We start from the raw sequence: 13,500 nt of genomic DNA, 5'->3' as shown, positions 1-13,500 counted from the left end.
GACAGGTCGCCAGCCTATCACAGGGCCACCGTGCAGCCCCTCCAACTTCATCATAAGTATACAAAACACATTTTTCAGCAAATTCGACGCTGCTCAGAGCCTTCCCCTGAAAGAAGAACCATCCGCAAGATGAGGAAGTAACACTCTTTGCAACCAGATTTATTGTTAAGTGTTTATTTCAATATCATGTGTACAAAAAGTAGGGTCTGAACGTTATACGAAATACAGTTCAGTTGTCCATTGTTACAGACGTCCCGCTTAAAAAGCCAGTGTTCAGTCCACTGGGCAACACTTAATTAATAAAGGCCATGTCACGTCAGACGGTTCTGATTAAAACAAGTCTGTCCATCCAGCTTAGAGTGTATGTTCAACAGTGATGGCTGCTGGGGGTTAAGTGGGAGGCTTCAGTATGGCTATAATGTGGATTTTTAAATAATGAGATGTCTGTGTTCAGGTGAAATGGTATGAGACTGTCCAAAAATGTACAAACTTCAGAATATATTACAGTGTGCGGGTGAGCTCCCCTCCTTTAACAGTGTGTTAGATTGTCGTCGGTTCTTTCTGTTGAGTTGTTGAATCCTGTCTTTTTTTTTTTTTTGGGGGGGGAAGGATTAGCGTCTCACTGTCTGCTGTTAAACCCTCTGTGGATCCAAATGTGTTCAGTTTTTGTAAGAAAAAAACAATTAACCGCGCAATTTCACACAAACTAAACTACTTAAGGCAAACATAACAGAAGTACAGACCATTTTTTGATGATACATACTTTAAATAAATTCAGGCGAGGCAACAAAAAAGCTCAAAACAAATCTTTTTCCGGTGCATTTGCACGGAAGGAAACAAAAGCTTTGACATGTTTTGATTGAAATGATTTAAGGTGTTTAGATGAGAGTGGGCCGCTTCTGACGTGATACTAATTAAAGTGCGTACATTAGAGTTTTTAAAGTAACCAAGGGGCAGTTTATGAGTGACTAAAACACTTCCTCCTGCAAAAAAACTGAGTGACCTCAGCTTAGACCTTCACCCGACTCGCTGACGCTGACGTGCAGGAAAAGGGAGTCTAGCTGCAGGTTTCTATGTTCTCATCCTCTCGTGACTCAGAGGGAAGTGACTGTTCTAAGAGCTCTGGAGGTCAGAAAAAAAAAAAGGGGATATATGTGCATATAAATCCAAACGTTAGCAGGACAGAGTGAGACTCAGACACATAAAGCTGACTGCAGATGTGTGGTGATGCTGACGTAGACTGATCAGGACACAGCTGACAGATATATGAATATATCGATATGTGTCTAGTCGTTTTGGCAAATCTTAAGCGTTGTATGACTTCCCAGTGATACCCTGAAATAAAATATCAATGGCACTCATACGTCAAGAGAAAAATATACTGTAACTGCTGTACCAAGGATACATTTACGGTCAAACATAGGACAGAAAAAAAGCATATTTAGTCATGATGATCCAACCTCTAACGACCACCAAGTTAAGGCCAAACGACACTTGACAAAACAACTGATGGGCATCGTTTGAAAGTCCTAATTTGTCACTCTGCGGTGCACTGCAGGAGGGAGATTTTTAGTGTCAGCAGCACTGGCAGCTGCACTGCACCACTGCGACGAGCCATGTTACTATATCAAGTTTACTTTGAAATGACGTACGAGTCGTCCTGCAACTTGTCCCTCCATGTATTGCCAGCTACTGCACTACAAGATTCATATATACTGCAGTTTAGTGTGCCAATAACAGAAATGACTTCCCTATCTGCATTCATTGTTTGGCATCCAACAGGTCACTTATCTGCACAGTGTAGTGAAAAACATGTTTTAGCTCCTTTTTGGCATCACACAAATTAAACTAGAGCAGACATATCGAGGTGGATTTGCCACTTCGAAGGAGTGTTCATGTTTTTAAAAGTTAATACCTGCTGGAGAAGCTGAGATTTGCTTTAAATAACTGCGTTTTTTTTGTTCCTTTTCACGTTGGTCTGTGACCTTCGCTCACAACCTTAAAGCTGGTTGCTAGTCCACACATTCAGGACTGAGGCTCTTCTTTCAGAACAGGAGCTATTTACTTATGACCCCGAGAAGGGCATCTGGATGACGCCGGGACCTCAGTGAAGCAAAAACTTCACTGTGAACAAAAGGTGCGATTGTATTATTACAGTGAAACTTCCCTTTAAAAAGAAACAGCTGGTAACAATAACACCACATACCATACGACTTACATGTATGAAACAAATGCATTTCAGCTATACATTTTACAACACACGAAGAAAAAAAATAAATAAAAAAAGTCATGAACGTGATTGTTTGTGATCATTAACAGGGCATTCAGCTTGTAAAAGATAAGGCCATATTAGCAACAAGAAGCCTGGCTGGAGTAAACATAGCAGGGTTTTACTCCAAACGATGCTATTAAATCCAAGGTCTTAACAAGAAAAGTGTTTCAAGCAGACAAAGCATGTTGCACTGATTTGGACCATGAATGTGGAAATCACATATTCTGCATACTCTCTCTGAGAATAAACGTTTCCCTGGTGTAGGGTCGGTCAAAACCAGTTTCCTCCGCTCTGTTATTTCCTGTTTGTCCCCATGCTCTTGAGTGCATAAACAAAAAACGCTGACAAATGTCCAGCTTACCCTAAAGTAAGCTGATGATGAATAGAAGGGCTAACATACAAACGCCTGGGCTCTTGAGTTAGTTTCTATTTGAGCATGGCCGTACCTGGCAGATAGTTAATCCACAGGTCTCATAATTCAAAATCGTACCGAGCATAGAAAAGTACCGGGAGTCTTGCTTGTTTTAATGGTCTACATAATAATCTTGTTGTATGATTAGCATTGTGCGAGATTGCATGTGTTTTACTTTAACAAAGACAAAGAAATCACCCGTGACAGGGAGTGTCATGAACCTTTGTGACCCTGTGACAGCATACTTCCTGTGCCGTTACAATCTAGTCAGCGAAAGCAACACGTGTCAGCCTTCAGTTGGACAAAGGTCACTTAAGATCTTCGACTACACGTATATGTTCCACAAGTGGCTTAAAATAATGTCTTAGACAAAAAAAAATAAAAAAAAATCAATGGCTGTGTAGAATATGTGGCGTTCAGTCACTCACTGGTTGGTATAACGTAGTACTTAAACGTTGCACCAATCACCATACAGTCTGTTCCACAGGCACAGACATGATACCAGCGTGTGGTAACATTTAAAAAGTACCAAATTTCGAACCTTGAAGTCGAAACAGACTCTTGATTTTGTTTCATCAGGCCAAATCCACCTGATGCAAAGCTCATCACACATACTTTGTTAAGACACACCGGTAATGTGTGTGATGTTTAGTCATGCAAAGTAAGGGAAAGCCTGCTTCACATGTCTAAATGAGACATGATGTTTGGAGAAGTGATTAAAAAGTCCAAGAAAAATGAGTGATTGCTCCACTGAAGCTCCCGCACAACCAAGAAAAAACGCCCACCTCACAGGGCGGCGTTATAAATTAACAACTGCAGGGTATTTAGACATTGTACTGTAGAGTTTGTTCCCGTTTGTGTTCTTTGATGGCGTCACATCAGTCCGCTGTGTTAAGGCCTAAGCTGTGAGATGATTTTGTCATTTTGTTCACATAAAAAGATGCCTCCGAGCTTGTTAAGCGTAAAAAGAGCCTGAAAAAGAAAACAACAGGACCAAACCTTTGGGGCCGGTTGCTCTAGAACTCATTTACTAAGATCTTCCCGTATTCTGAGCCTCAACAGCAAATGTTATTGTAAGAATGTCAAAAAGTTTTGAGTCTCAAGGCCGGAGGAAGGTCAGGCAAACACTGCTTTGAGCACATTTCATTTGTGCATGCTTCCCATGATCAGCAAAGAAGTGATCGTGAGCACATCTAGCTCAGTGGCAAGGCTGAATCGTGCAAAGTTTGTTCTGTTGTTTCGGCTCTCTCTATTGAACGGGTTTGCTTTAGCAAGGTCCTACAGTAGCATGCATATGCAACATCACCCGCTTGAATCCTTGCAGCTGCTATGTATTTTATATATCAGGATGATATTACAGATAAGCCACATTACTGATCACCCTTCCATCGTGGGGATCTTTCTTTGGCGACCGTGTTACGTGTGATTTCCAACATTACATCCTTGGGGTGTCTTGAAAGCTAACATCCTTTTGCTTTTGTAACGTCCTGCCAGGGAGGCGATCCATCACTTTTCTGAGCATGGCTCACACTTCTGCAAACTCTAGAGGTTCGCCTTCTTTTACAAACAAAAATCACTGCTCGATTATTCTTCCAATCAAACTTCTCTCCTCTGCAGCTCTCCACAGAGGTTTCGGCTCAAGCTTGCTCCTTATCGGCCCTCCAAAGCTGCTCCTTGACTTCGGGCGGCAGCGTGTTGAAGAGGTCCTCCTCCACCACTAGACTGCTCTTCTTCAACAGCCGACACTCACCGAGCTCCACCGGGAGACACTCGAGACGGTTCCCTCTCAGCTCCAGCTGGGTCAACCCGGTGAGTTCCCCGAAGCGTGACGGCAGCGTCTGCAGGCAGTTGTTTCCCAGATTCAGAGTGCGCAGCTTCTTGCACTTGAAGAGCTCTGGGGGCAAAGTCTCGATCTGAAGTGGAGAGGACAAGAGAAAGAATAATGAAGGGTGTAAGTTAACAGTGGACAGAGAGGCTGAGTTGTTTTTGAATCCATATGCAATGGCAGGAAATGAAACCAAATAGGAATTGAAGGACGCTCAAGCTTCACGGTCAGACTTTAGGTGTGAAGCATAAAGACAAAATTAAGATAATAGACAAAGAAAGCACAGAAAAAATAACGGAAAAAAACCTGAATAATCTTAAACCAACAACCTGCCTCTCAAAGCCTTTGTGTACTTATGTCCCATGAACTTCTTGTTCTATTTACAATTCTCCTTGTTTGTTTGTCTCAAAACTAAATATCAATCTCTATTCAATGATGTCCAAATCACATCAAATGAAAAACACATGCAATATTACACAACTCATTTGAATTGATAATGTCGGATTTAGAAAACACAAGAGACACCAGAGGGGTCCCATTTAATGAGGCTATTTTTGGCTGCAGAAAAGAAAAACCGCTGGAGCCTGTTTTCAGTGTCCAACCACACGAGCAAACACAGTAAAACGGCAGTAATAGTAGCCTTTACTGGAAACACATGATCCTGGGTGAAAAAACAGCATTTTCAAGAGAATTTCTCACCGTGAGCAGAATGAAATTGCTCTATCGGGAATCAAATAAACAACATTTTGGTAAGACTGAAACGCTCCACTTCATCCAAAAGCCAAATTGCCTACTCCCCAGACATGACAGTAATGGCATGATTTGGTACGGCCCTCAGAACATTTAGGTTAATTATCTTTGCAGCGGAAATAAACAACATCCTAAATAAAGCCCATTTGTGAGGGTTTACTTGAAATCTTGAAGTCGACAGGTCAAACAGTGATTTTATCAGAGAGAAACTGGATTACACTGTGAAAAGGGGCCAGCAGTACACCATGCACAGATAATCATGTGTTCCCAGAGAAAATTAAGTTATACAATATATATTATACAGTAAATATGTGTAAAATGTCTGTAAAAATGTTGTTCTTCAATCTAGACAGGAGGCCTTTTGTTCAACATGTGTGACAGCAGTTAGCATAAATTGACTTCTGTATACAGAACAGGAATGTGTTTACAACCTCCCACAGAGTCTTCTTTCATTATTTTGCCAGAAAGCGGATTAAAAGACCAAGATTACATCCGATAATAAGACAGAAAAGTAATACATGCCAATACATGACTGCAAAACTGCCAAAGCCTCAGTCATGAGGTAAAATAGATTGGTGAGATTACAGATTACCTCTCCGAGAACATGGGAAAAGAGAATAAGTGGGGAATGGATGTAATGGAATTTTAAGCCTCTCACCCTGTTTGCTGTCACAGCAAAGTACTGCAGGTTCTGGAGGAAGCCCACATCGGCGTGGATGCCGGTCAGGTTGTTGTGACTCAGGTCTAAGAAGCGCAGCTTGCGGCAGAAGAAAAGCTGACTGGGGATTTTCTCGATCTTGTTCCTGTTCAGGTACAGCCTCTCCATGTTGGTGAGGGTCCCGATCTGAATGGGGATGTAGGCGATCTGGTTGTACCACAGCTTCAGGCACACGAGGCGGTGCAGGTGCTGGAAGCTGATGATCTCCTCGATCGTCTTCAGGTTGTTGTCCTTCAGGTCGATCTCCTGCAGGTTGTGCAAGCTGAAGATGGAGTGCGGAATGCGTTCAAGGTCGCAGCGAACCAGCTCGAGCTCCGTCAGGTTGACCATCTTCTTCAGGCTGTTGAGCACCATCAGCTTGGTGCCCTCGTTGTTGATGGAGAGCTTCTGGAGGTGCACGCCCACGTCCGTCACCACCTGCGGCAGCTTGGTCAGGTTGCTTTTCAGACGCAGCACTTTGAGCCTTTTGAGCTCCCGAAGCCCGTCGATGACGATGTAGCGGTTGTTCTCGGCACTCAGGTTCCCGGTGAGGTGCAGCTCGCTGAGGTTCTTCAGGCTGTAGATCCACAGCGGGATCTCCTTGATGTCCGTGAACTTGATGTGGAGAGACTTCAGGTTCTCTCTCAGGAAAGCAAGAGCCGGTGCTTCGATTTTAGCTGGCGTGTGATAGAGCCACATCTCCCTCAGGTTGGAGAGCTGGGCGATGATCGGCGGGATGGTTACGTCGGGGATGAGCTCCAGCTTGAGCACTTCCAGCTCGACCAGATCAAACACCGTGTCCGGGATCCCACTGAGCATGAACAGGTGCAGCTCCAGCTTTTCCTGCGAGTTCTTGGTGATGCGCTGCCTCAGCTTCTCCAGCGTCCACTCGTTGTTCAGGTTCAGCTGCCTCAGCTTGTTCTCGCTCACCTCCGACAGAAACACCGCAAAGCGCTTGGAGTAGAGAGGGTCGTACTGATCTATCATGTGGAGCATGAAGGCGAAATCGTTCTTCAAGTCCGGGATGTCGCTGTAGCTGCTCTCCTCGCGGATGGATTCGAAGGAGTATCGTTTGAGGGAGCGGCTGACCATCCAACAAAGAGTGTACATGCAGATGAGACCGTAAACCACCACCAGGCTGATGTAGAAACAGGCCAAAATCTTGAAAAGCGTTGCTAACGGGTGAGCACAATAGAACGTGCTGTACCCTGTGAGTTTCTGAATGTTCACCGTGCACACCACGCTGAACCTGATGTAGCGTACGTAGTAGGCCGTGTAGCTGATTATCAGTATGAACTTGATTACTTTGATGATGGTCTGACGGATGTAAAGACGGTACACTATATCGCCCTCTTCTACATGGATCCTGAACTTCTTCACCTTCTCAAAAAGAGCCTTGGCCTGCTCCCCTTCCTTCTTATCTAGAACCCCGGTTTCTGAGCGATCGATGATTCCTTGTTCTATCCTGGACTTTGTTCGTTGGAGCATGGGCACGCTGGCCTCGACGTCCTCGCTCACAAACGAGGCCTTCTTGTCCATCGAGCCGTTCATTTTCCCCAACGGCTTGGGGTCGCTCTCCTCCACCACGGTCTCGGACAAAGCCCTTGTTGTCCACGGGGAGTCAAAGCACTTGAGGAGGATGGAGACAAAGTGCTCCAGTTTGGAGCTTGTGCGGGGGAACTTGAACCAGAAGTTGCTGCAGGCCAAAAAGATGAGGGTGTGGAGTAGCACCAGGTAGGGGAAATATTTGGCAAACCAGTGCAGTTTGTTCTCGTAGCAGACGGCGTCGACGTAGTTATACTGATGGCGGTCGAGGTCGTACTGGATGCCCTTGGGCTCCGACGCGTAGGCGGCGCTCGCATTCGGGACGGGCATGGTCTCGCAGGACTTGTTGACCACCCACTTGCAAGGCAGGCAGATCATCTTGTCCTGCGTGACCTGCAGCGTGCCACCGAACACCGCGATCATCAGCATGACGATGGAGATGTAGTCGGTGAAAACGTCCCACCATGGCTTCAGGATGCGGTACGCCGGCTGGGTGTCAGCAAAGTACCGGAGCTCTGTGATGGGAATCATGATGGTTTATCTGAAAAAAGACAGGGAGTAGAGAATTAGTTGGTGACATTTCAAGTTTAAAAACATAATAGAATGTTTTGGAAACAAGAATGTATTAGGATAAATATTATATCATATAAAAATGTCATTCAACAGTGAGAGAACCTGATATATGAATATTTTCTGGGTTGTTTTAGACCTCTGTGCCAATAAACTGAATATCTTTTTCACACAAAACATTTCATTTAAAAGATGTATGCGAGTAGTTTAATCACACAACTAGATATGCTACTAATGATTATTTTCTTCAACAATTACTTTAATCATTTTCTCACTCAAACCATTAAAAGGTTTTGCCGAAGAAGCAGCAATCAAACACCAAAAGATGTTCAATATAAACTTATATAAAATGAGAAAAACGGCAAATCGTCTCATTTGACAAGCTGGAAACGGGAAAAGGTTTTAAGTTTTTGCTTGAAAAATGATGATGATGTTGAAACTATTAATGGATTATTATCAAAATAGACGATTCCTTTTTGTGATAATGGATTAATTGAAACCGAACACCCTCATGTATCACCAGCTTCTTTATGTATGGATCTACGATGCAAGACTACATTTCCTAAGGTATCTATACAAATTCCAAGTGTGTAGTACAATATAAATATAAATAAATACCATATTAATAACACCATTTCATGCCCAAGAAGAAAAACATCCCCCTTCTGCTCTTTTTACATCTATGCAGAGGAAATAAAGTGTAGTGCGACCTCATTGAGTTTGGTGAGAACAGAACTTCTCACTTAGTGTAAATGGGTACAGCAGTTTGCAGGACATCATGCGAGCCATTTAAAAAAAAAAAGGTAAAGACTCAGACACATATATAGGTTGTAGTTCAGGCAAACACATATGCACCCAGTCAGCGTTTTTTAAGGTCAAGTGTGGAGGTAACCAGACTGGTAGCACACAAAGAGCGGCAGTCATTATATTTGCTGTGGAGTCTGTACTGTGCATCAGAGATATCCTGGGAGGACACGCTGCATGTACCGACAACACACTGCAGAGCAAGCTGGAAGTAAAAGCACCACTGATCCTGACACAGCACGCATGTTCCCACATATTTCAACATACATCTCCTGATGTGCAGCAATGTCTCTGCACAAACGCGTTCACGGCACGATGAATATGTAGCAGTGTCTTCTTTAAGGACAACAGTTTTCATTTAAACCTTTAAAGAGGTTGGCGTCAAATCATATTTAAACATGAATGACTTTTAAAAAAATAATAATGTGAATGAGTTGAGATACTGAACGACAACGCTCTTAGCAAAATGGAAGCAGTGCCAAGTGTGCTGGTGACCACGTAACAAAGAAACCCCAAAACCAGACCAGACTCTCCCGGGCGTCCATTTACACTTAAGTGCTGTCAAACCACAACTGGGCTACTTCCTCACACAGCAAATGTGGGAGTAATGCAAGAAATACTGCAAGCTAAGCATTTTTTTTCTCCTTGTTCTTTTTCCATTTTCTTCTTCAAGTTGTTTCAGAGCTTACTGTTAATCCTGTTGTCTTACAGAATATTTTAATAATAATAATAATAATAATAATAATAATAATAATAATAATAATAATAATAATGGTCTTATCACTTCTCCTTCATATTTCAATACAGAGTTAGAAGGAGGTGATTAAGATAAAACTCTTTTGTATCTCCCTGTCTGCTCCACTCAGCCCTAACTTACAGGACAAGGATGAAAGAGGATAGCTGGTCAAGCAGCAACAAAAAAAAAAAAAAAAAAAAGCCTTGTTTTATCCAGTTCTAACCAGAATGGCAGTACTGTCGCTGAGGGCCTCCTCTGTGAGGTTGCTGCTTTACTTCAGCTCAGTAATTACAGTACACACAGTAAGATGGTATTATTAATGGTATTAAACAACAACATCCACCCTTTGACATTGAATATGCTAAGGCTGAAAGTGGTACATAAAAAAACATGGCTTTCAGACACAAAAAGAACTACAATCTGCACACTTTCTCTGCCTCCCTTTGTCAAATACAGAGAGCAGAGAAACATGAAGCAACAGGCTAGTTCACTTATTCAAGCTGTCGATTATGACCTTTCACAAGACGGCACTGATAAGATTAAGCAAACAGTAACAACAAGACTCATGTAGCATATTTTTTTCACCCTAGCATCCAGTTCCTGTAAACACAGCGTGACAGATATTGATATCTTCAGTTTGAAAGAACAGCCTAGATTTTGTTTTAGAATATCCTGGCACAGAACAGTCAGCAAGCAGTTTATCTTGTCTGTGCATCACACCGACCATCTCCACAAACCCCTAATCCAGAAGTTCAACCAAGGATTTCTAAAAGCTATCTGATCCCTCCCACCACCACCACCACCAGGAGAATACGATGTCATTATTTGTGATTAAAAACTGGAATAAAGAGAAAAAAAAAGGTCAAAACTGGATGTAACGACTCTGCGGCTGGCTTCCTGTTTGTAGCCATACCCCGGTTCATTTCTCCTTAATGTGTTCCCTGAACAGACCTTCTTCTGTGTTCAGGCATGTCGTTGTCGTTGAGGCTCTGACGCACGGTCTGATAGAGGTGCAGGTGAACCTGGCTCACATATTACAGAGCCCCCCCCCAAGGACACTAGAGTCTCTCTGCTCTCGCTACAGTCAAAGAAAAATAGAGAAAGGAAATTCAGACAAAGATATCTCCCTAGGAAAATGAAATTAAGTAAACCTGAGATCAAAGCAAACTGAATTTAGAAATGAGAGTAAAATTACAGACTTCTGAGATCCCTTTGCTCTCAAAAGAAGATTACATTTTTTTTAATTACGTCAATATTTTTGGTTTATGACCAATTATCTGCCATCCACCTCAGTTGGACTTTATGTTTAGCGCTAATTAGCAAATGTTAGCATACTAACACCTTAAACTAGGATGGTGAGCGTGGTAAACATTAAATCCATCTAACATCGTCAGGTTAGGAGTGTCATTTTGAGCTTGTTAGCATTTAGCTTAAGTGCTTCATCAGAACTGCCTTATCGGACATAATGCTTAGGAACCCCCCCCCCCCCCAACCACCACACCGATCATATGACTGAATTGAATAATATCTTGTATTCCTCCTCTCTATAACAGTTGACTATTCAATCTGCCTTTGCTTGTTTAGAACAACAATAAATGCACTTTATTTCCAACAAGTCCAACATTCATAACCTTTATGTTAGACTGGCAACCTTTATGGTATACACAACAACTCACCCGAGCCAGTCTGGGATTGGTTCCAGCCCCCCTTGCAACCCTTAAGAAAATAAGTGGTTTAGAAAATAAATGGATGGCTGGATGGAAATATCAATGGAAGCCAGCATTCCCTAATTGCTGGCTTAATGTTTTATTACATTCCATTAGATGATATGCACTTTTTGTGTTTGGTATATCTCTTAATATTCTCACTGCATAAATAAATTCCATCTCAGGGGTAGAGTACACACAAAGTCCCTTCAAAGTCCTACTAACAGAGAGGCTCACACATTTACTGGCTTCTTCTCCGTCCTGATGGTGCACACCCTAGGGTACAGCATGGATAGTCTCAGACCAACTCATATTTAGAGTCTGTTCATTAATTGATTTGTCAATAAACAAAAAAATTAATCAGACGCAATTTTGATGAAGCATTGAAGTCATTCTTCAAACTAAAAAAAAAAGCCAAACATTTTCCAATTCCAGCTTCTCCAACGAGAGGATTTTCTGTTTTATATTATTGTACATTTAATATCCGTGGGGGTTTTGACTGCTGCTCAAAACAAGACATGCATTTGAAGATGCTATATTGGGTTCTACGAAATTGTAATTTGGCAGCTTCACTACTTTCTGATGTTTTGTAGGATAAATGGTTCATTGATTAATCGGTAAGAAGAGCGTTAGATTAATCGACAATTATAAATAATCGTTCGCTGCAACTCCAGCAATGTTATGCTAATTAGCAGTTACACCTCGCTATATGAAACCCATTGAAATCATCTTTACATAAGCTAACATGAGGTTAGGGATTGTTGTGGCGCAAAGACGCACTGAACTACATTTTATAATGATATTGACAAATAAACTATATTTATTGTGGATTGATAAGAGTCACTATCAGCCTAGATTCTGTGAATACAATTGGAGCCTTCCTAACCTGACTTTGAAGATGTGACATAATCTTAAGACTCATGAGTATAAGATTTTGGTCTCTTCTGCATTAATAACCTTTCAACAAATACGCGTATTTGAGAGGTAACTTGTTCTTTATTTGCCTGCCTATCACTGAGTTTAGCTAAAACCCGGTTTTGATTGGCTGCATCTTTTTTGAGGTGTGGATGTTAAACGTTCACTGTAAGCATAAACAAAAATAAATCCAGGATGCATGTTCTTGGCAATCACACACCCACATATCCTTTCAAAACACGAGATATTTCCTGTTCCTCAAAATCAAAAAGATCTCAACCCCATCTGCCCAAACCTGGCATCGAGGACTTGTGACAAACAAGTGTTGCAGCAGGAAATGCTCTGTTGCAGTCCTGACCAGGTGTAACTGGTTCTGGCTCACCAGAAATCTCTTTCATGATAACACTGGTGAATCATTTTTACACCCAAACCAGTTTCTAAAAGCAGATGTTGATGATATAATTCAAACAATGTGTATATTTATTTACAATATATATATTTGCATACTACCAGAAAGGACTGCAATTCAAATATAACACTACAAATATGACAGCAGCCATATATATATAAGCTCCTACATGCACATTACAGATAAACTATATATTATACTATCTGCAATATTGGTGTCATAATAAAAAGTGAGGACAGATTAGGGCACTATGACATCAACAATGTACAACACAAACATTAAGGATCAAACAACAGAGATATATCATAATTTACATCACAATTCGGCTGCAATACCATAATTAATAATGTTTATTATAGCAGTGTCGGCCTTCAAACAGTGGATGACACGTTCCGGATATGATGGAGCATAAATCAATATCTATGCAATCTGCCCCTTTCTAAATAAGAATCGTGAGTCAGGTGGCGACGGGAATAGGTTTTGCGTGATTTCTCTGCGGCAGAGAGAAATCACGCAAAACGCACAACGCTATTAAAAAAAAAAAAAAAGCCAGATTTACACATGAGTGAAATAACGCACCTGTCTTAGTAAAGGTGGTGTCTCTCGCCTCCGCCGCACACAGGTGACACATTTCTCAAGCGTCTCCTCTGCAGCTGTGGCCGGTCGGACACCGGGCCGGGGCCCCGTACAGCAGTGACGGTGGAGAAAACCGCACAGAGATCCAGTCCGTCGGCTGTCAAGAACAGGACTGCTGTTGCGCGAAACTTGCGGAAGTACTAGTGCTGAGCCGCCGTCAAAATAAAAGCACGGCGGTGTAGGAGCAAGTTTGGCACATTTAAAAAAAAAAAGAAAATTCAAA

The 13,500-nt window shown here is 42.1% G+C and overlaps 1 protein-coding gene across 1 annotated transcript; it reads right to left on the bottom strand.

Annotated features, from left to right (window-relative positions):
- Positions 1-164: 164 nt before the first annotated feature.
- lrrc8aa (leucine rich repeat containing 8 VRAC subunit Aa) lies at positions 165-13,371 on the bottom strand. Its single transcript, XM_054612998.1, has 3 exons — positions 13,221-13,371; positions 5,918-8,042; positions 165-4,597 (listed from the first exon to the last, which is right to left on the bottom strand). The coding sequence occupies exons 2-3, from the start codon at positions 8,030-8,032 to the stop codon at positions 4,322-4,324; spliced, it is 2,391 nt and encodes a 796-aa protein (XP_054468973.1). The 5' UTR covers positions 8,033-8,042; positions 13,221-13,371; the 3' UTR covers positions 165-4,321.
- Positions 13,372-13,500: the final 129 nt, after the last annotated feature.

Source organism: Anoplopoma fimbria, chromosome 14 (genome assembly GCF_027596085.1).
Source record: "Anoplopoma fimbria isolate UVic2021 breed Golden Eagle Sablefish chromosome 14, Afim_UVic_2022, whole genome shotgun sequence".
In the NCBI taxonomy this organism is placed as follows: domain Eukaryota; kingdom Metazoa; phylum Chordata; class Actinopteri; order Perciformes; family Anoplopomatidae; genus Anoplopoma; species Anoplopoma fimbria.
Note: the sequence above shows the minus strand (reverse complement) of the source record. Positions and strands in the feature narration are given on the sequence as shown.